General features: G+C 39.5%; 1 protein-coding gene across 1 annotated transcript; it reads right to left on the reverse strand.

Moving 5' to 3' along the window:
- Positions 1-267: 267 nt before the first annotated feature.
- On the reverse strand, positions 268-10,950 carry LOC137295064 (lysosomal proton-coupled steroid conjugate and bile acid symporter SLC46A3-like). The gene is made up of 4 exons (XM_067826335.1): positions 9,734-10,950; positions 3,784-3,867; positions 2,760-2,916; positions 268-2,446 (listed from the first exon to the last, which is right to left on the reverse strand). Exons 1-4 carry the CDS (start codon positions 10,863-10,865, stop codon positions 2,311-2,313), a joined length of 1,509 nt encoding a protein of 502 aa, XP_067682436.1. The 5' UTR covers positions 10,866-10,950; the 3' UTR covers positions 268-2,310.
- Positions 10,951-24,293: the final 13,343 nt, after the last annotated feature.

A 24,293-nucleotide genomic window follows, 5' to 3' on the forward strand; every position in this document is an offset into this window, starting at 1 on the left:
CCCGGGGGGACCAGTGAACAACGTATTTATCTTACCGAACACCTGAATTATATTTTTGAACTGTTTGAAGGACTTCTGGTGAATGCGATGCGAATCGCCATTTTGCAGACGACAAAAGGTAAACAGATTTAGAGTTATCTCCCTTCCCTAGTATGTCAAATCACATAAGTTCATGGAATCTATTATTGCTGGTTTGCGACAGTTTCCTGTTGCTGAAAGTATCAAGATTACTTTCTGTCGGAAACTGACAAGAAAGTATCATTTTCAGTTTTCATTGCATAAAACAACTTCAAAACATCATCGATGGTTTCCATATGTGAGATCTTGAATGACGCGATTGTACAAAACTAAACGTGACTCCATATGTATATATCCAGAAACCTACATTAAACTGCCTATGTGCTATGTCCAACTTAGTGATCTCAAATAGAGGATATGGTCACATAAAATTATATCAAATTCAGGAGAACGGAAACCTAATTGAAAGAATGTCGAAACTTCAGATTGTAGTCAGTCTCATTTAGGTTTTGTTTGGGACATTAGGAAAATCTTAAGCTTATGGATTACTGAGTAAAGCGCCATTGGGTTTCAAGTTCCATTTGTTGTATTTCTCAACGTGGTACATACTGATATAAAGTAACTGGGAGTGGTCAGGCACATTGCACATAACTGTACCAAAAAGAACAATATGTTCGTGAACGTTCTTTGGCAGAATTATATATGGTACAGCAACATAATACAAGACAAAATAAACACGTTTTAGAGAATTTATACAATTTCTAGATATGTTCTAGGGTACATAAATATAAGTGAATTATATTTCACACACATTTGTCCTAACTGTAACTTGTTGCCTGTCTCGACAAGGAGAACCTCACGGTGAAAATAAAAATGAAATGCAGTGACTTTTAAAATGTTATTACAGCAAAAATAAAAACAAAAGATAAAAAACAAAACAAAAACAAAACTTAAAACACACTAACGTTACAGCAAAACCATGAGGCTATTACCTTGACCGAGGTATGTACCCATCAATATTCACACGAAAGAATCCAACGATATGCTATTCACCTGCAGCTGACAAAAGACCTGTAACGTACCTTTTTTACTTTATTTTTTTCGCATTGGCGTGTCTTCTGAACGGACACCTAACAATTTAGTTGGGGCGTGTTGTGACAATGTATTAACTGGCTCTTAGCCCCAGCAGCTGACATTGAACTGATGTTTTTTTTGCATTATGATTCTAAGATGTCATGTATCATGTATCATGTGTGAATATTATGTGCACTGTTCAGTGTTTGGTGTATTAGAGAAATGGTGACGAAAATACAAGCATCATGTATGCCATGTATCATTTTTGTATGATGTTTTTTATATTGCAATTTAAAGGGATCAGGTATGTGTTTTGACAGACTAAAATCATTCAAATAGTACACATACGGCACCTAGGCAATGGATACGCCAGTTAACTACACTTCAGCTTATACCAAGCTTTTTTGATTGTAAGATGACGATTCTATCTACAAATATGAAAATGAGCCGTCAGTTTAGTTTTACGCCGCTGTCAGCAAATATTCCAGCTATATGGCAGCGGTCTGTAAATAATCTGGACCAGACAATCCAGAGATCAACAGCACTAGCATCGAACTGCGCAAATGGGAACCGTAGGCATGTGTCAACCAAGTCAGCGATCCTGACCACCCGATCCCGTTAGTCGCCTCTTACGACAAGCACAGTTGCCTTTTATGGCAAGCATGGGTTGCTGACGGCCTATTCTACCCCGGCCCACGGGTTCCAAATATGAAACCATGTACAATTTTTAGGAAAAAAACCTATTTTATTGGGAAAATACTCTGTTGTTGTAATGTAAAGAGGAGGATTAACTCTTCCATTACACCAACATGCAATGAGTTTGGTGATCGTTGACGTTTTGTTCTCAGAAAGCCTGTCAGTGGCGGTATAACCAGTTTGACGGTTTATCCAGGGGCGGTAAATCAAGGTTTGTCTGTGTGTTTTGTCTGACGCTGCACATGCCTACTACTGCCATGCTCCGACTGCCTGTTCACGAACCAGACAATCATGTGATAGATGGGAAATCTAGTCAGCACATTTGGAACTATACCTGCTATGGAGTACAGTGAAACTAAATGCACTCACTGTCAGGTAGACGGGACATTGTTTTGAAGCGATCTGATGATCCACCTAGTACAGCGGTCACATTGTTCACAGCAAGATCAGATTATGCACATACCATATAACTATGATGAAAAGAAACCAGTGTCAACAAATCACAGGGCCTTTGTCCGTGCTTTAACATGACGTATTGTTTTCTCCTTTCGCAAATGTTCCATAATGATTTTGATTCAGATTTGGGTCTTTTTCATCTTCTGGCGGCGACAGAATCTGTTCATAGCTGGGCTGCCTGGGGAGCTTCACAATTACCAACCTAGAAAGGAAGAGGAAGTACATTTGTTATGGTAATGTCCTAATGGGTTTACAGAATTACTCGTGTTTACTTATAGAGTGTAAACGTGGTTTTCGAAGTATTTGAAGATAACCTGAAATTCGAACCGACTTGCTGCAGTTCCTGGCAAAATAAACCTTGGAAGTAGTACCCCAGTTAAGAGTCATGCGTTATAAAAAAACCCAAAAAAACCCCAATAAACACACACTTAAACCAGTGCATGAAGTAATATATCTTTAAGCTGCATATTTTAACGCATGTTTCATTAAAAATGTCACAGCTGTGTGTTACGTACATTTTCAGTATGGCCGCGATGAAGATGACGGCCCCGATAACATGGAACGCCATCCCTCTCATGGTACCCGCTGTGGCTCTGTACAGAGAGGCGAAGCCAGTACTCCCTATAGCCGCACTCAGGGTATCGATGGTAGCCATGCTGGAGAATATGGCACCTAGAGCAGAAAAATACGTGCTAGCACATTCATCAACAACAACGGCATCTATTGTGGAATCAACAGTGCAGTCATACACTATGGCTAGTCGAATGCACACTTATAAATACCCACGAGAGAAGATCTCGTCAATGAGCTAAAATGAGAGGGCGGTCTGTAATCAGTAGAGTCTGGACCTGAACATCCAGTGACCAATAACATGAGCATCGATATATACAGAACATGGATACGATGGAGGATGGGTTGGGGCAGTGTGATGGCGATATGTCGCTGTTTAATTATCATCTACGCGTGTTTTCTCCGACAGACGAGAAGACAGGTGGACTGGTCCCCCGATGAGTCCCTTATAGCGCATCTTTAGTATGCTCTCGGAAGGATGTTGTCTTATGGAGGACCCTGGACGACCCGGGCTAGAGTGAGTCTTCGGGAGCAGGCAACTAACGGGATCAGGTGGTCAGGCTCGCTCACGCTGTTGATCACTGATTGTTTGGTTCGGACTGCATTATTCATAGACCGACGCCATAAATAGATGAAATATTACTGAGTGCGGCTTTGAACAACCGACCAACCAAACAAAGAACCAAGTCTCAGCTGGGGTGTTTACGCCACAATCATGAGGTAGCTCTTCAGTTGAAATGGGCCTCAATACCAAAGGCAGTCATACACTATGGCACCAAGCAGTATGACACCAAGAAGTCATGCCACCATTGTTCACACAGTAGATCTAATTTAACAGATATTGTGAGAAAGATCAGAACACCTTCACTATAATTCTATCTGTTCTCTTTCTTTTTGTCGATTGTCTAGTCACACCATTTGCTACTTTTTCATGTGTATCCGCCGACATCCTAGATCTCAAAGTCATACCTTGTTCATGGGCTTCCACCATGCGGGACAAGACAGAGCGGGTCACGGGGAATGCCACGGAGTTTATGGACGCCACAAAAGGAACTGAAGGAAACAAGGTAGTACAAACATCACTCAATGATCTATTCTCTCAAACAGGTAAGAGGGTGGTCAAGGTCATGCAAATCAACTTTTGACATGCAGTATGGCCGTAAGTAGGTGCCTGTATATGGCATAATGAAATGCCGGTATCACTGACTTAACTTGACCGACAATATAGAAATAATGACATATGTGAGAATTTTGATAATTATTTTACAAACAGAATAATTAATGACCTCTTCAAAGCTGCACTGACAACCCAAGTAGGTGTAACCAACGTAGGGTTTCATTTCATGTAATTGATGCCTACCTGGGTGTCCCACTTCTGCATCAGATTACGGATGTAGGTTCTAATGCTAACCTTGTAATCAGGGTAAGGAATAAGAAGCGGAATCACAGATTTGTTGAGTGCTGCCTTAGCAGCAAGATCGACCATTGTATTCCCAGAAATACCAACATGGCTGGGTAGCAAACAAAGGACGATGCCGCATTTTCCAGTAGTAGGATCATTACACAATTCAATAATTTCTATTAATACCTGATGTTTGCAGGAAAGCCTTTCAATGGCCTGAAGACACGAAAGAGATTATGTATTGTTTATATTTACGGTGTTTATTAATTTTTTAAGAACTTATAATATGGCATTAGCTTCTGCTATGAAAACGGAGCTGTTCGGGGAATCGAGAAGATATTGTCTGGGATCCAGTAATAGTGGCACAAGCAACTGCACCAGCATCCTTTGACCCATCTGTAAATAAGGATTTGTAATTGCTATTTTTACTTATTAATTGATTATATTCTTGTTTATATTGTAAATCATTTGTGTCCGATTTTTTTAAAAATGCTGTCAGTGTTAGGTCTAGTGACATACCGTAAAGATACGTTGATACGTCGTTGGTTAGGAGATGGCTCATCGGCCTCAACGTAGAGACTGTCAATAGGGGAAGTTATAAAAATCGCAGGACAAAGTCTTAGACCTTGGTGGTGGACAGCATCTAATAGTTTGAGATTGACATTCTCCACCATATACAATGTAGCGAAAATCAAGTTTCGAGCGGACGAGAGATAGTTTGGTCTCCTCCCCACTTTGAATTCGAAACCACTTTCAGTAAGTTAAGTGCCTTCAGGCATTTATTTTTTAAGTATTTAATGTGTGGTAAGAAAGTTAGATGAGAATCAAAAATAAGTCACAAGAACTCGGCTTGCTTTACACCTTTGATGGGTGTGCCATTTAAAATAATTCTGGCTTTTTGCGGTTTGTATTTTCTACAAAAATGTATACAGTTCGTTTTGGACTTAGAAAGTTTAAAACCGTTTTCAAGACACCATTATTTTATGGATTTTATTTAGGCATAACTGTATCTGCCTCTCTATGGTATGCATATTTATACCATGAAAAGAAACATTAAAATCATCCATGAAAAGTGATCCATCAACTGCATCATTTACAACTTTAGAAAGACTATTTATTTTAATACTAAATATAGTAACAGACAAAATACTTCCTTGTGGGACACCCTGATCTTGATGGTAATGGTCAGACAGGGCTGAACCCACTCGGACTTGAAATTGCCTGTCTTTTAAAAAAATGTGAGATAAACCAAAATCATGTAAATCCTTCAAAATGCCATACTTCCAACTAGTATCATAAGCTTTCTCCAGATCGATGAAAATTGCTACAACGTGTTATTTATTTACAATAGCATTTTTAACATAGGATTCTAATCGTACTAAATGATCATTGGTACTTCGGCTTTTCCAGAAACCACATTGAATGTCAGTCATAATCTACTGTTTAACATTCATTCCACTGTTTTACAAACGCAACTGGTGAACGATATAGGGTGGTGATTTGAGGGATCTATATGATTCCGGGTTTACAGTGGCATTGTGCCGTGAAGCAGGAAAGCTTCCTGAAACCCAACTATGGTTAAATATTTCCAGAAGTGTCGAAAGACATGACTCAGGCAAATGTTTCAGTAATTGGTAATGAATGTTGTCATCACCAGCTGCAGTGTCATAAGCTTGCTCGAGAGAAGTATGTAGCCCCTGTAATGAAATTGCTTTATTATAAACTTCACCGTTATTAGAGTCACAATTTATTCTTTGTTTTTCTTGTCGAATTTTGCATTTCTGAAATTCGGGTATATAATTTGATGATGAAGAATTTCTGGAAAGAGTTTCGCCGATTTTATTGGCAATATCATCCTTACCAGTTATCAATTTATCACGTTCCTTAAGATGTTTAACAAAGGACCTGGAGCCTCATACTTTAGGGTGTGTGCGAACATTAATGTTGGAAACATATTTCCTCCAAGACTGGCGCTTGGTTTGTTCATAAGTACAACGGGGCTTGGTAATCGTAAGTTTAACACTGTTTGAATTGTGAACGATTGGAAGTCTACGGAAGTATTTTCTGCTTTCTTCCTACAATTGCTTACATTCATTATTGAACCATGGTTTACGAGGGTGAGGAATTACAGAGGACGTAGGAATTGACTGGTCAGCAGTTTCATTTAACTGCGCTGAAAACTACTCTATTGGATCTGATACATTCATAAAGGTTTAAGGTATTAATTTTTCCATACACAACAGTTCATATAAGACCAACTGGCATTACTAAAATTCCACCGTGGTGAAGGTGGATCATCATCCGGCTTGTTAGCTTTTAGGACAGTTGGGAAGTCATCGCAAAGGTCATCATGAACAGACCAATCAAATTCGTTGTAAACACAGAAGCACAAGCACAGAAAAGTTTGCTGTTCCAGGATGTAAATAGGTGTTTGATTCGTCATTAAAAACACACAAGCTATTATCAGATATATATTCCTCAATAATCTGGCCTTTATTGTTTGTGCTTGTACTTCCCCATAGAGCTCATGCGTTCCTGCAAGAATTTTGCCCGTGGCCAAACCTCTGACTGTTAAAAGAACGAGTGGGGCGGGGGACAAAGTGACAAAGGGGGACATCCAACCTTAATAGAAAGTGGTAAAACCGGGATGTCAAAAGTCATCAGATATGTGTTAGATGGTAACATCCCGTCATCTCTGCGATATGTAAATCGTTTGGCCTCTATGACACCTTGACTTCGAAACTGAGATACAGTGTCTCCAACAGATTCATCTGCGGGACTTCGGTATCTGTCACGGATTAGACCTTTGGAAAAGTTAAGGGTCTTGTGAGCTGAACATGTAATTGGAATGTCAGCTAAGCTGGTTGACGTCATAAGGTTAAAGGTTACATGCAACGTAAAACACAACACGTATCGAAACAAATCATCCAAAATGCCAATTCAACGTATGAAGTTGAAAAAAAACGCGATAGAACAAAAGCCCGCGAAATCGGAGTTCACACGATTCACTAAATTTCCCCCAGCGATGGGGGAAAAGTGGTTTCAACAGCTGTACTGCGCAGCACCCATAACGACATGCGCAGTGAATAGGTTCGCGGAGCTTGAAACAGTATGCATGCCCGGAGTATGAGGTCATAAGCTGTAGTTTAATCTTGGATGTGTACACAAACAAGTAAATATTCTACTCGTTGCATATTGTGGTAAGCAGCCTCTGTCACAGAGAAAGCTCATTGTTTGGTTTATTGACACCTATATGTTTGCCTGCGTGTCTGCTAAAGACAATATGCAATACACAGCTTCAATCATTGACCACGTGCAATTTGAACTTATGAGGCTATACGCCATAAACAAAATAAATTGATTTATGATTCGTGCACACGTCCTGTCTCTCCCACATTATGTAATTAGGCAGGTGTGATACTGTACACGTGACATGTATTTATGTCTGTGGGTTGCAAAATACATCCATTTTTCTCGGATGACTGGATCTGACGGAAACTGGTGCAAACGCTTGTCAGTTTCAAGTCCCGCTTTGTACTTGCACGAATGACAGTTTCCAGCCACGCAGTACAGTAGTTCACCATCTCTACTGAGATGATTTTTGATTGGATCGAACGCAAATTCAGAGAACACGTATTTACAAAACCCAACATATCTATGTACATTCTTTCTGGATAACAACTTCTTCTAGTGTATATGATTTTGTTTGGAAACGGTATATGAACCCATACTGAAACGACGCATCAAGTACAATAAATAAGCTTTTATCCATAAAGAATCTTACTTTCTTGTGACTCGCCATACTTCTAATATGTCCTTCAAACAGATCATCTTTCTGTACATACAATGAGCCCTCAGCGTATCAGCAAATGAGCCAACCAATCGGAAGCCATTGTTACACTTGAGTGCACAGCCACCCGCTATGACTGGGTTCGGTCTGCCGCGGGCTTCGTTTCGAGGGAAGTAAGCCCAAGTACATTCAACATATTGCACTTTTGAATCGCGATTGTACGCTTATAATTGTGTTTATTTCTTTTTTTTGACAAGCAGTAATGTCTATTGTATGTCGTGAATAAGTGATAATTTTGTTTTAATTAGGTTTGAATTTTTGGTTGCATGTGACCTTTAATGGCCTGGGACTTCCTGAACATTGAACCAAAAGATTTTTTCAACTCACCGACTTTGCCCTGAAATCCCTTTTCTGACAGAAATGGTGAGTAGGAATCAAGGACTCCTTTACCCTTTGCTTCCAGAACAAGAAATCGTGGCCAAGCATTCCTTTCAGAATATGACAGTTTAGCAACAGTGTCATTTTCATCAGAGTCAAGCTCAGAATCAGATTCTTAAAGTTGCGTTTTTTTGTTTTTGTTTTTAATTTTGCTTACCCATAGTGAATGGTAGATTGGTTCATCAAATCTGTTCCCTGCCCACTATGGAGCGCCAACAAGGACGATGTCCGAAATGATATACTCCAGTTAATCCAGACGACCAACTAGATTGGACCATGAGTCACCGCCTTCTGGGCATAAGCTCTAAGCAAGAATATTTATTGACTTCATGAACACAGGAGTATTCTAAAATGAATGGACCGAGTAATGACGTAGTAAAATTGCTTGCCCCAAGGCTTCGGCATCACCAGTCGACTGATTGAATGGGGCAAACTCAACCACCCATCTAGGTGAAGTAAGGGCCGAGGTGGTGTGTTGGGCAAAGGAACGCTGTTCAGGCTCCATTTGCCCTCAGCCACCAGGATCCCGTCCTCCACTGCCACAGGGGCGCAATCCAAGGCAAACAGGTTACCCAATCTTGCGACCAGCAATGGGGTGCTGTGGGCACATTCTGTCCCGCGTCCACATGGGAGAAGAGCGCTTAGCGTTACCCAGCGCCCACCACGAGGAGGTGGCTCTTCACAGGTGCCCACTGTCCCCAAACTACATATTCAACGTTGTTAAAAGTGCACTGACAGCTTCCTTGTTACCACGACCATGTTCCGTTTTGACGAAACTTTTCAGGTTTGTGTTTAAACCTGTATCAGTTTCAGTAGGTTTTTAATCTAAAAGCGATAACACTCTTTTGACCGGCAGTGCACATAATCATGATGGAAAATGGCTGACACAAAGAACTTAAGAACTTAAGAACAAATCACTCACTGTAGTGACGTTCTGATGTGAATATGAAGGACAATTGTTGACGATAGGAACAATGACAAATCACTCACTACACGCAGTGACGTACTGCTGACTTAAAGAAGTTTAGTTACTTGCTTGGTACTAGCTAGAAATATTTTACATGTGCTGGCTTCATGTAGAAATGCATCTATAACGCATAAAATTTTATTTATAAATGCCAAGCAGCACCAATATATTTTTTGAAAGCTTAAACTGAGTCCTGCAAATGCATGCAAAACGGCTGTTCATTAAACTCTCTACTCCCTATTGGGCCATTGGTTATCGAAGTACGTTCGTGCAGTACCTAGAGTGTGTTTTATATGCTTACAGGCACGAATGTTAACATTACCGGAATATAGCATGGCGTCTGTGCGGGCCAGGCCTTCCAGAATTAGAGACGCCACCAGCAGGAACATCCCTATTACAGCAATAACCTCCACTCGCACGCACTTTGACCCAAGCTTGATGGCAACAATTCCGCTAACAGTCATGAATACTGTGGAATATGCACCGTAGTAACCTATCTTTACAGGATTCCAACAGAAGGGTCGACCCAGCTGATACAATATCTCAATCGTAGTTTTACCAGACAGTCCAATGGACAGCAGAGCGAAAACAATCACACAGACAATAAATATGAATCGCTTATTGTCTCGGCTTTTGTTGACGTAAAATCCGAACACTTTCTTTAAATGAACTACAGGCGAAAGTTCCTTAACCTCCTTTTCCTTTACTGTTTCCGTAATGCCAAATATGACGATGGCTATGGCAAGCAGGATTAGAGTTGTATGAATGACTGATGGGTAGAAGTAGTCAAGCTTCTGGATAAGGAATCCTGTCATAATCTGTCCTAATGCCATGGCGACAGACACCGAGCAATCTGTAATCACTATTGCGAATGTTCTTGTAGCATGGGTCTTAGTCACGTCGGCTGCATAGGCCATGTTGGCAAGAATGAAGGTGAATATTGAACCGGAAAACCCCTCCAGGAGAGTCCCGATGAGGAGGAAGTTCAGATTAAGATTGAACTTGACAACCACTAAGAAACCTATATATTTACAAGTGCATCCTAACATCGGTAAAAGAAACAGCATCTTCCTGCCGATATGATCCGAGTAGGACCCAACAACCATGTTCACGAACACAGGAGGGAGTTGGAAACACAGGCTCAGCTTCAAGATCTCGGAAGACGTAGATTGTTGAACACGCACCTCCACATCATTATCTTCAACGCTGGCATTGCCATGACACGGTGATTGGTCATTCGTTGACGAGGAGTGTGTGCCGTTACTGTACATGTCCTCATAACGGGAATGGATGTACTGGGTGAACAAGGGGATGGAGGAGTTGTTGGCACATGTGAACAGTATCAGAACCGCGGTGGATAAGATCATTCCCTTGATGTAAGAATCGGGTTTCTCCTTAAGATTGCTAGCGGTTTTCTCTACCTTTACGCTAGGCTGTTCTTCTACGCTGTCCATCCTTACTGTGTTGTTCTTTAGGTTACCTCTTCAACAACTTCTTTTCAGTCTAGATTCATGCTCGCTCTGTCTCGGTGAATCTAATACAAGTTGTGTTGATGATTTTTATTATATGGTACAGTGTCATTCGTAATTTCCACTTGCAGGTTAATTTAATCTACTGGACGTTAATGTACATCAGAAGGATGGAATATGACAATGCACCACCTGTTGCATAATTACACTCAGGTGGTCTCACATATTTTATGATATGGAGGAACACCAATTGCAATTTGGTCACTCGATGCTTTAAATGGCATGTGTCGACATGGAAGTATTAACTAATGGAAGCAAATAAACGTCAGACAATGATATAATGGCATGCAGTAATGATAACAATTGTATTTATAATTGACATATATATATATTTAAAAAAAAACAACAAAACTTTTAGTTCAGGTATACAATACAATTACATGGACAGAGAAAGACCAAAATTTGTAAAACGTATCTATTCTTTCTGACATTTCAGCAGCGCGTTTGGTAATAATATAATTATCCCGAACTTTGTGTATCAATGTTTGGAAGACTGGCAATCGTTTCTGTCAAATATAGTCTTTGTGAAAATCAAGATGATAATGTTTAGTGGATTATTGTTGGCTCTGGAAAGCCACTGAGAATCCTTTCTGTATTACAATGAATTTCTATTTGAGCTTTTTCTGTTAGCCAAATTTCCACTTTAGTACACAATGCCCGCAATGTTGCATATCCCAACGGGTACCCATTTGCTCCTGGCTGAACAGGGCAGTTTTTAACAAAGCCTTCAAGGTGGGCTCCACATGTATCATACGTGCTTAGTTGTGACACAGGGCTGAAGTCCGTTAAATTCCCATTACTCAAGCATCCAAACACGTTTATTCACCCAAGACTCTCTGTGCCCAACCGATTTGTGAACTGAACTCTGTGTAAAGGACCACAATCCACCAGCTAATATCTAATAACTGTAAATATATTTCTTAATACATGTTTCTGAGACAATGAACAAACAACAAAAATTAACAAGGTAGAACAGGAATGTATATTGCATTGTCGATAGAAGCTATATTGATATAAAACAATAAATTTAAGTTGTTGACAGACAGACAGACAGAGAGACAGGCAGACAGACCTCATGGTCTTTAATACAGTTACAAACTTTGGCAGTTTCGTGAAAGATTTCTTCAAGATTATAAAATTTATTTACTGACGATCTTTCACATTAATAAACCCAAATCGCTCCTACCCAAAGAACGAAGAGGTGCGCTTGACAGCAAAGCACCTTAAATTGGTACCTAAATGTAGAAACAGAACCATTCCACAGTCAGTGGTCTAACCTAGGCGAAAGGATGCAGTCCAACGTTCGTCCATTCAAAGCTGAAAATATACAGTATACACTACGCAGTTAAACGCTGGTCTAACTAACCGTAGTGAACTTCGAGAAGTATTTAGCAGTTGGTGTGCTGAACAGTGGGAACAGTTCTATGGACATGCAACTTCCTTATTATAATATAAGCAACGTTTTGGTGTAGACACTGTTATCAAGCAATACTGAGGGAAACGCTTAAGTGAGTGAGATTCGATCGATTTTTGTCGCTCTTAGCAATAATCCAACAAACTGGAACCATTAACAAAAATGATGCATTATGAAGCCAAATGCCCATTTAAATAATAACCCTTTGCTCTGTATCACGTTTATCTGATATCATACATATCATCACTTAGAGTACGTTATGAATATATTATTGAGACAGTTTAAATAGTGTTTATATGTCGAAAGTTGATGTGTAAAACATTCCGTAAGCCATATCTGACAGCGTCGTAACTCATAAATACACTGCTTTGCCCATCTCTATATACATGTATTACATGTATATATCTCAAAGGGGAAAATATATGTAATGATCTACCTGCATTATCCTAGTATTTAAAATTTAGTCAATTTACGTCAAAACTATTCAAATCTAATGAGAGCAACAGATGACATTCACTGGGTTGGCGGTGGTCTGTAAATAATCAAGTCTGGATAAGACAATCCAGTGATCAACATCATGAGCATCGATCTACCTGATTGGGTTATGATGACATGTGTCAGCGAGCCTGACTATCTGATCCCGTTTGTCACCTCTTACAACAAGCATAAGTTGCTGAAGACTAATGTAACCCTGATCTTGTTCCCCGGTAAAATTGTGAGTATGGAAGGTACTGGTTGTTAAGGCTTTGCGGGGTATTATCTCATTTCCTGATACTCTTCTTTATGGCGTCACGGCAAAGGTGTAACTTTAGCCCAGAGAATGAAAAATCCTAGTAGAAAAACCTAACGAGAAATACTTCTGTATTTGCGGAACACGATGTTACGGAGTATGTTTTTATTTCTTTCATCAGGTGTATGAAGAAACTATGAAACGGAAAGCTATATACGAACATTTGAAACAACCGTGATAAGATAACAAGGGAAGCCGATAGTTATTTAGCGCTAAACTGGTAGGGTGGATGGGCAAATGGAAGCCAGGGATTGTTCATCCAGGCATGAGTGATGAGATAACAATGGTGGCATTTAACAACTTGAAGGGAAATGACAATAGAGAAGCCAGGTATTAATCCAGGCCTTGTTAAACTTTTCACAGGCTTTCAAAACACTCATTTATTTCAACAAAGACACTCTCGGTTTCTGGAGTTATTGTTGGATTATTGGCAGACAAGTTAAAAGATTAATTACAAAATTGCCATAGAATGTGAAAGCATATGCATTCTATTCTATGCCACTAAAACAAATGGTGATTCAGCTTCATGTTGGATCGATTAAGTCATACGCAGGCAAGACGACAGGGCAGAATCAAGGTAAATATCGCTTTCTCGCTTTATCGTTCTATCTCTTTATCGCTTTCTCGAGAGTCTGTATCGCTTTCTCGCTTTACGCTTCCTCGCTCTATCACTTTTTCGTGCTATCACATTCTTGTGATAGTGCTAGTGCTATCGCTTTCTTGTCCCATTGCTTTCTCGTGTGGCATTATCGCTTTCTTGTCTTGTGATATCGCTTTCTCGCCTCCATTTTTAATGCCAGAAAGCGATGGCCCAAATCAGTCACCATAGTTTTAGAATGTACAATTGATGGCGGAGTGTGTGGTCCTTCGTAGACATTTTGTAATTGTTGCAAATAATTGTCTCTGTCGTTGATATTTGTCGCATCGGAAGAATACATGATTCTCAGTTTCTATCTCTGCGGTATCACAGAATGAACACAAGCAGTTCGTACTTGGGGCATCCTCAGTAAGTCCGAACATGTTCACTATTGTTGTTGGACATACGAAAGTTAATAAGTGCACGGATCAGATGTTACTATGTTAGTTCTGTTATGTAGGGCTTTATGCAAAGTTCATGCACATTCACAGTGTAGCGCAAATGGGGTTGCGCAGCATAGAGAATATGACAAATCTTCTTATATGCGAGCGAAACGAGCAAAGACAATATTTTATGCACCAGTCGTGGTATTCAGATCGTTCTTCACGTCCATTCCCCCTTCCAGCTTACGGTTGAACGGAGTGACGGAACAAGAATAAACAGAAATTGAATAGAAATACCATATTGCCTAAACATTATCATGAACGTGTAGAGTTTTTTTTTTAATTTTCGTAACATTTATTCCACATGAAACACTCCTAGCGTGATGGGCGAATGAAGCAGGGTAGGTAACTGTAAGCATTCCATTTGGAATAATACCCCCTGTCCCTTCACACCATTGACCCGGACGCTTGAAGGGGGAATGGAGGCCAAGAATGGTCTGATATACCACGAGTTGCGCTTAAAATAATGAATGAAAATATTTCATTAGAGCAATTATTCATCATGGAGTTTGAAATGTGAGAGCATAATTTAGTGAAGAAATGGGTGTATATCTTTGATGGTGGTGATGTTTTATTTTGAAATGAACATATTTTTCAAACCGAAGGGAGGAATGTACGTTGTCAACCTTTGCTCGCTTCACTCGCATGTAAGAGGACTAGCCATTTTCTCAATGTTGCGTAACCCATTTGCGCTACAGTTTGCACGTAGTTCATGCTTAAACTGTAAATGATGGCTGAGAAAGTGGAGCTGTTGATTTCGCTGTGCCAAGTTCGGTACTCAGTATTCTTCAATCGTTGTTCGAAAGTATGCAGAACAGCTGAACGTTAGCCAAGCCCTGATTTAACAAGAGATGAGAAAATCCATTTCTGAATGGTAACATTCTACCACTGGATGCCCAGCTTGTTCTGCACATATCATCAAATGTTTTAGCATTCTGTAGCACTGTCGTGGTTAACATTGTTTCTTCATACTGGGTATCTTGAACCAAAACTCGATGACGTCCATGCTCTCCAAGCGCTGCTTTGTTTGAAGCACATTTACCCATTTTCAGCAACTGTTTGAAATACGTAGTATGAACCGTCTCTGTTGTATCTGAATATTTATGACCACATATTTTCGAACCGAATTGTAGTATAGGTACTATTGTTCGATAAAATATAGTTCTTGCTCTCGAATAGGTTAGTTCTTGATACTTGTTGAAAAGTCTGAAAACAGAGTGGCAGCTTTACTTGCTTGATGAACAAGTGTTTCACAGTCTAGCCTAGATGAACATATTATGCCGTGATATTTGTAGTAAATACCCACCTTAAGAGGATATCTACAACAGGTCCATTTTTCAAAATGCCTCAGAATTCCTCCGTTACGAAACACTATGATATTTGTTTTGCTAAGATTCAGCTGTAGTTCCCATTTAATACACAATGATTCCAGCATATTGAGTTGGCCCTGAAGACCTATTACACTTGTAGCAAACATTATATCTTGAGTAACAAAATTCCATAGTTGCCTGCTTGGTGGATCTCTGTTACAAATTCATTACTTAAGAGACGGAAAGGTTCGGACGTTGAAATCTCTCATTAAGATCACGCTAATGCCATATCCATACTCTAATAAGATATGCAAGACCTTCTTTTCAAGAGCTGAAATTCCATCCTCATCTGTATACTCCTTTGAATATTCGGGAAGAATGTATACACACAGAACAAACGTGCTGGTAGAACAACATTTCAAATCAGTTTGAAAACATTATCATTTGCCCACTGGTCATAGAGTGTCTGAAAGTAAGAAACTACTCTAATAAGATATGCAAGACCTTCTTTTCAAGAGCTGAAATTCCATCCTCATCTGTATACTCCTTTGAATATTCGGGAAGAATGTATACACACAGAACAAACGTGCTGGTAGAACAACATTTCAAATCAGTTAGAAAACAATATCATTTGCCCACTGGTCATAGAGTGTCTGAAAGTAAGAAACTACTCTAATAAGATATGCAAGACCTTCTTTTCAAGAGCTGAAATTCCATCCTCATCTGTATACTCCTTTGAATATTCGGGAAGAATGTATACACACAGAACAAACGTGCTGGTAGAACAACATTTCAAATCAGTTAGAAAACAATATCATTTGCCCACTGGTCATAGAGTGTCTGAAAGTAAGAAACTACTCTAATAAGATATGCAAGACCTTCTTTTCAAGACCTGAAATTCCATCCTCATCTGTATACTCCTTTGAATATTCGGGAAGAATGTATACACACAGAACAAACGTGCTGGTAGAACAACATTTCAAATCAGTTAGAAAACAATATCATTTGCCCACTGGTCATAGAGTGTCTGAAAGTAAGAAACTACTCTAATAAGATATGCAAGACCTTCTTTTCAAGAGCTGAAATTCCACCTTCATCTGTACTTGCATACTCCTTTGAATATTCGGGATGAATGTATACAAACAGAACAAACGTGTTGGTAGGACAACATTTGAGGTCAGTTCGAAAACAATAACATTTGCCCATTGGTCATAGAGTGTCTGAAAGTAAGAAACCACTTGGTGGTTAATAAAAACACTTAATCCTCCTGAGAGTCTACCTCCTTTATTTACTTGTTTTGCATCTACAATGAAACATTTATAAAGGTTAAACACAGTTCCCAGATTACCACATACATCAGTTGTCAGCCGACACATTCTTTCCAAAAAGCAGAATATATAGTGTCACACACTCTATGAATATCATATATAGTTTTCCAATTTTGACTGTAAACAATGAATGTTCCAGGAAAGAAAATATAACACAAGCGAGTTAGTAGTTCTCAACGTTACAGGATTGAGCATGATTTTGGGTCACTGAGGTCACAGTCGGTACCCTAGCAGGGGCCGAAGGGGATTGTGTCGATGACGTAGGGTCCGATGGGCGTCGTCGTTCCCAGTTCTTTCTCTGTCCGACCTGTCTGACACCATCACTAGCTTCGTCATATGCACGCACACTGCCTTCAATGATAAGCTTCTCAGAACTCATAAATGAAAATTTGCCTTCACTTCGCACTTTCTCCATCACAGGGAACAATTGTCATCTCTCTGTTAGGTCTTCCGATACCCGATGTTGTTTGTCGCCTTTAGGCCTAATTTAACGTAGCTATCTCTGCTTATCTTTGTAGGAATCACATTATCGGTCGGTTAGTGCATTTAGAGCTCAATCTATGAAGTTAACCCAATCGATAGAATACTGTTTACAATGATATGTCCGTCTTTACAGAAATGTCTCTATTTGGAGTCTGTCTGTTCCCAGGTTTCACCTCTGTCCTCTGCCAAGCCGAAGAGGATCACACTATTGCGTCATGAATGCGCTTCAAGTGTATCTGCTTTCCTTTGGAGAAAAGCATTTCGTTCATTTGAACTCACTTTTTCACCTTTCAGACCAGGCACCCGTGGCGAGCCACGTCCTCGTGGTGGGTGCTGGGTAATGCTAAGTGCTCGTCAACCCCCGTTGTTGATCCTGGGGCATATTTAGTCCACCAATCTGCCTATCAAATTGAATCTTTTTTGCAATTTCAAAAGCTATTTCTGGAAATTGTGGTGAAGCAACTGGAGATGCTATCATTTTGGTCTTGAAAACGACTTTGAATTTTCTAAATCAAAAACTAATTGCAACCCGTAAATATAAACCCATAAGACCCAGAACTGTTTCTAATGGTTCTTCCATCAAAGTTGTCAAGAACGCCAAGTTCTTAGGTCTGATTTTTGACTCACGTTAAACTTTTCTTCCGCATATCAAATCCCTAAAAACTAAATGCCTGAAGGCACTTGATTTATTGAAAGTCGTAACTAATTCAAAGTGGGGAGATGATCAAGCTACCCTTCTACACCTATATCGATCACTTGTCCGTTCGAAGCTTGACTATGGCTCAATTGTATACCGTCTATGGTGGAGCCTGCAAAAGCAACTTACAACGATTAGATTCTGTCCATCATCAAAGTCTTGGACTTTGTCTTGGCTCTTTTCGAACTTCACCTGTTGACAGCCTGTATGTCGAGGCTGATGAACCAGCTCTTGAGCAGCGACATATAAAATTAGCTTTACAGTATGTAACAAAACTATATTCCAATGAGTGAAACCCTGCATGTAACTGTTCTCAATCCCCTGTATGAGGATTTATACAATAAGAAATATTCTCTTGTTCCGCCTCTTGGTTTAAGAATAGAACCACTTATTTCTGCTGCCAGCATTGAGTTGAATGATATAGCCCCTTCCCGTCTTTTTTCTTCTCCTCCTAGGCAATTGGTTAGGCCCCAAGTGGACCTCACATTGACCACATTTAAAAAAAAAAATCAGAAACTAATGAATTAAAATATAAACAAGAATATTATCAGTTAAAACATAAATATAGCCATTATAAACACTTTTTTACAGACGGATCCAAGGCGGTGGCGCAGTGGCGTGTGTCACTGTCATTGGATCCAGAACAATATCTTCTAGATTACCGGATAACAGCTCTATTTTCACAGCTGAAGCTTACGCCATATTAACGGCTCTTAAATATATTCAAAGACACCCTAATCATAAACGGTATATAATCTTTTCAGACACTCTTTCTTGCCTTCAGGCTATTAAAATTATTTCTTGTAAACATCCACTTTAATTGAAATTATTGAATTGTATAATCTTGCTACTTTCCAATACGACATCGTCTTTTGTTGGTTACCCAGCCACGTAGGCCTTTCTAGTAACACGATGGCCAATCTTGCTGCCACGGCAGCACTCAACAAATCTGTGACACCACCTCTTATTCCATACTCTGATTATAAAGCTGTCATTACATAGTATATCCATGATTTGATGCAGAAGAAGTGGATACACTCAAGAAGATATTAATAAATTACATGTTATAAAACCTTATATTGGTTACACGTACTTGGGTTGTCAGTCCAGATTTGAAGAGGTCATTATGAGACGATGTCGTTTTGGCCATTCGAGATATACTCATCAATATCTATTGAAAGGTGAAGATCCTGATTTTGCATCCCTTGTAATGAAAGAATCACAGTCAAGCATGCTCTACTGTATGACTAGATTTCCCAAACTGCTGACGGTTGAGGGGATGATGTAAATCAAGCTAGGGTCCATGCAGGTAGCAAAAGTACTGTAAGCCCCCATGGTCCCTAGTAAGGTGATATAATTTCAGTTGTTAGCAATCTATAGCCCATTTCTATATTGTATTGTCCTCTATAGAGAAACTGTCTTCGGTCTAATTACTACTTTTACATTCTTTTCTGTGATATTCTAGTTGTTTTACTGTCCTTTGTCGACAGGTTTTTATAATACACATTTATTCCATTTCAGTGTTATGTTCCCGTCACGATATGGCTGAAATATTGTCTATGTGACGTTAAATATTAACTCACTCCTTACAGACCATACAATCTGCCACTGAAGTCGCTCGTAAAATCATCGAATCTCTTGTTTAGCATATTGATATTGTCCTGTATCGAGCTCAAATTGCAAAGTATAACATAGCACACATGTTCGTTTACCACCTGATAGCGTTACAGTGGGAATCCGGCATGGAGTTCACCTGTCTGGTTAAAATAATGTTCCAATCTACGGTCTCCATGCTTCTACAGACACCGACATGAATGAAAGAGTGTATACTGTACCTTATGTTACAGGAGTGTCAGTTCAGTTTTCGGGTACTTGCACTTGTTCAGTCCTTTCAGGCAGACATGACCACATTTAAACACAGGTGATATTTATTCGATTTACTTTTTTGTTTAAAGTGAAATTTTGAAAAAGGGAAGCAGTCATGACGGAATGTTGAGGTGTGATGTTGATTGCAATCAAGCGGAACAATCCCTCAATCAACAGAGACGGAGGTGTTTACTTACTCAATGCATGGAACCACCTTATCCTCAGTGACTAACCTTTATCCAAACATCTTTACCTGTAACTTGTTAACCTAATCAACACAAGCCTGCACACCAATCAGTTGAAGCCTGTACATAAGTTGAAGCCTGTACATCTATCAATCGAAGCCTGTACATCAATTAATAGAAACCTGTATATTTTGTTACCCATTGTTATCAGTCTACTGTTATGTGTATGTATACTTCAACCCTTTAGTGTTACCCTCACTTCACCTGAAGAAGAGACTAGAATCAGTCTCGAAACGTTGTGACCTTGTATAATAAAGAAGTTGAACCATAAAGCACTTTTAGTTTGATTCCTCCAACTTCTAAATGCCTTTGAAACAACTGATGTTGAGAATGATCTTGACAAAATATATTGTAGGGGAATACATTTCAGACTAAATTGCCTCGAGACGAAAAAAATCCCAACTCTTAGCGAAAATATACGTCCCTTATATTCTCTATGAATCAAAACAAAATGTAAATTGTTCACGCGCCAATGTCAGCACCGCATAACGCTATCGTGTAACAGCTCTTTTCCACAAATGCTCAATTCATTTTTATTTCTAAAATTGTCGTTAAACTGATTTATTTATTATTTTATGGGTTCCATGGTAGGTTTATACCACGAACCCACTCAACAGCTTTATGGCGGAGGTCTGTAAATAATTGAGTCTGGACCAGACAATCCAGAAATAATCAGCATTAGCATCGACTGATGTGTCAAGCGAGTCAGCTAGCCTGACCACCCGTTAGTCGCCTTTTACGACAAGCAGGGGTTACTGAAGGACAATTCTTACCCGGATCTTCATGGGTCTCCAGTCTCTGTAAATAGAGGCAGTTACGCATTAACACACTGTAGGAACAGTATATCTCCAGACATGTGTGTGTGAGAATGAGATTAGTTTTACGCCGCATTAAGAAATATTCCACCAATGTCACGACAGAGGACAACAGAAAAGGTCTTGACATATCATACACATGTGGAGAACTGAACCCAGGTCTATGGGGAGACGACTGAAAGCCTTAACAACCTACCATCGGGCATGAGCAGCGACCTACGCAACTGGGATACGATGACATGTCTCAAGAGGCAGTTTTTAATGTGGGCTCCACATGTATCATACATGCTTAGTTGTGACACAGGACTGAAGTCCTTTAAATTCCCATTAAGCAAGCATCCAAACACGATTACTCATCCAAGACTCTCTGTGCCCAACCGATTTGTGAACTGAACTCTGTGTACAGGACCACAATCCACCAGCTAATATCTAATAACTGTAAATGTATTTCTTAATACATGTTTCTGAAACAATGAATAAACAACAACAATTAACAAAGTAGAACAGGAATGTATATTGCATTGTCGATAAAAGCCATATTGATAAAAAAGTAAATAAATGCATTGTTAAGTTGTTGACAGACAGATAGGTAAAGATCGGGCAGACAGAAGTTATTATTTGCAAAATCGGCCTCATGGTCTATAATACAGTTACAAATTTGGCAGTTTCATGAAACAGTGGTCATAATTTGTATTGGGATCTTACCTTAAAACATAATGTGAAAAATAGTGCTGTGCAGTATATAACTTGGGACTTTAGAATGTAAAATTGATGGCAGAGTGTGTGGTCCTTCGTAGACATTTTGTAATTGTTGCAAATAATTGTCTCTGTCGTTGATATTTGTCGCATCGGAAGAATACATGATTCTCAGTTTCTATCTCTGCGGTATCACAGAATGAACACAAGCAGTTCGTACTTGGGGCATCCTCAGTAAGTCCGAACATGTTCACTATTGTTGTTGGACATACGAAAGTTAATAAGTGCACGGATCAGATGTTACTATGTTAGTTCTGTTATGTAGGGCTTTATGCAAAGTTCATGCACATTCACAGTGTAGCGCAAATGGGGTTGCGCAGCATATACAAATATGACAAGTTTTCTTAAATGCGAGCGAAACGGGCAAAGTTTGGCAACATACTTCCCTCGCTTCAGGATTGAAAAATATTTTTCATGTCAAAATAAAATATCGTCACCATCAAAGGTACACTCCCATTTCTTCACTTGGTTATGCTCTCAGATACCCCACCCCATGGTTAGTAATTACTCATGTGGAATATGTTTTATTCAACATTTTAAACGGCAATCGTGGTCTTCAGATCGTTCTTCACCTCCATTCCCCCAATTCCACAGATGTCATTGTGGACTGACCATTCAAATTCATTTAGTAAGCTGGAGTCAGTTAGTGACAAATCAAGAGCTGAATATGTTCCTGTGCTAGGATGTAAATATGTATTTGTACCATCATTATATTACATAAATTATTATTCCAAATGAAATCTTCCAGAACCTTACCTTTTGTGCTTGTGGTTACACCACCCCAAGGTGGGTTGTGCCCATTTAAATCACCCATGAGTATACATGGTTTGGGTAATTGATCGTAGAGAGTTTGTATATCAGCCTGCATAAGAGTTGATGAATGTGGAATGTACAATGAACACAAAGTAAGCGTAACGTTCAAAGTAATTCGCATTGCAACCGCTTGAAGATTAGTTTTCAGTATCACAGGACTGTGAATAACATCATGTCTTACAAGGATTGATGATCCGCCAGTGGCTCTATCACCAGGAGGGGAAAAGTAATAATGTGCATTATACTGACGTAAGTTAAAAGTATTTGTCTTTTTTAGATACGTTTCTTGCAAGCAAAATGGTGATGGTGTAAAGTCTTGGACTAATAGGTGAAGCTCATTAAGGTTAGTCGTTAGGCCCCTGCAATTCCAATGGATAATATAGGAAGAAACTATTTTTTCGGGGGATTTATTGGGCATCTACCCCTTGATTTCCTTGAGGGCGACAAGCTATGTGCCCTACTTTGGATGTTTTCGGACACATCCATGTCCTCTAAGGATCCGAACTTATTAAAACGTTTGATGGTGTCATTTGAACCTTTGGTGGTTCTGCTACTTTGACATTTTTGTAAGTCATTTCTGGTTTTGATTTCATTTTTGGTAATATCTTTCCCATTATTTTGTGATTGACGTTGGAATGAAGCAAGTGTTTTTGGAAGTGATTTAGCGTTCTGGGTCGACTGGTTGGGTGTATATATTTCAGGTTTTTCTGTATCCACCCATGTCAGATCAGTTTTGGCACAAGATTGATGAAGTGGATACAGTTGCTTTGTGACTGACGGAGAGAGGGTATTCTCGTAAATGAGGCATAAGAATCGGTCTGTTCTGTTGGGAAAGAACAAGATTCTTGGCATCAGCAAAACTAATACTTTGCGTGAATTTAATTTTATTGATCTTCATTTGTTGAGTCCAGATGGGACATTGTTTAGAGAGAGATGAATGTGTCCCAGAGCAGTTTGCACATTTTTAATGTTGTTATTGTAATCCTCAGTAACATGGGTTTTCTCACTGCAATGAGCGCATGTTACCGAGTTCGTACAAGTAGTGACATACTTTTGACATTTGAAACATCTCAGTGGACTGGGAATATAGCTATCAACACTGAGATTGCAATATCCTGCTCTAACTGATTTTGGAATGGGTGGTGAAGAAAAATTGAAAAGATAAGCATTAGTAGGTTTTGTTATTTTATTCGAGTTGTAAATCTTTTGACAAAAGTCTTTCCCTGCTCTTTCATTTCTGACACGATATCCAGTTCCGACATATCAGAAAACAGTCGATCTCTATCTCTAACGATCCCTTTGCTCGTGTTCAGAGTCCTGTGAGGGGAAATTGAGACCGGAACTCCAACGAACAACCCTGTAGACATCAGGTTGGCGGATTGTTGTTTTCGACTACACTCTATAAGGAGAGAGCCTGAACGTAATCGTCTGACATTTCTGACCTCACCCGCAATACCTTGTGTACCTTTTGATACTGCAAAAGGGTTTAATTTAATAGGTGATTTGTCAAGAGTTTCCATAACGAGAAATCGTGGCCAGTATTCGATTGAGCTGGACGGTCGAGGTTCATCATCGTCATCATAGTCAAGCTGACGTTTGATTCTTTTGAGGGGGATTGTGTAAGCCATGGGCAATGTAGTACGGTTCATCATCTGAGCTCCCCACCCACCACGGAGTATCATAAGGACAATGCTAAAAACAAATGGGTCTCCGACTTGCAGCATCAACGATACTCAATTGATATACTCCAGCGGAA

This window comes from Haliotis asinina, chromosome 8 (genome assembly GCF_037392515.1).
Source record: "Haliotis asinina isolate JCU_RB_2024 chromosome 8, JCU_Hal_asi_v2, whole genome shotgun sequence".
Lineage (NCBI taxonomy): Eukaryota > Metazoa > Mollusca > Gastropoda > Lepetellida > Haliotidae > Haliotis > Haliotis asinina.

Coding starts and splice junctions, on each gene's coding strand:
- LOC137295064 (XM_067826335.1), bottom strand. CDS start 10,865: ATGGACAGCGTAGAAGAACAGCCTAGCGTAAAGGTAGAGAAAACCGCT. Junction 3,868..9,733: donor AGACGCCATGCTATATTCCG/GTAATGTTAACA, acceptor TGTTTCCTTCAG/TTCCTTTTGTGGCGTCCATA. Junction 2,447..2,759: donor ATCGCGGCCATACTGAAAAT/GTACGTAACACA, acceptor CTTCCTTTCTAG/GTTGGTAATTGTGAAGCTCC.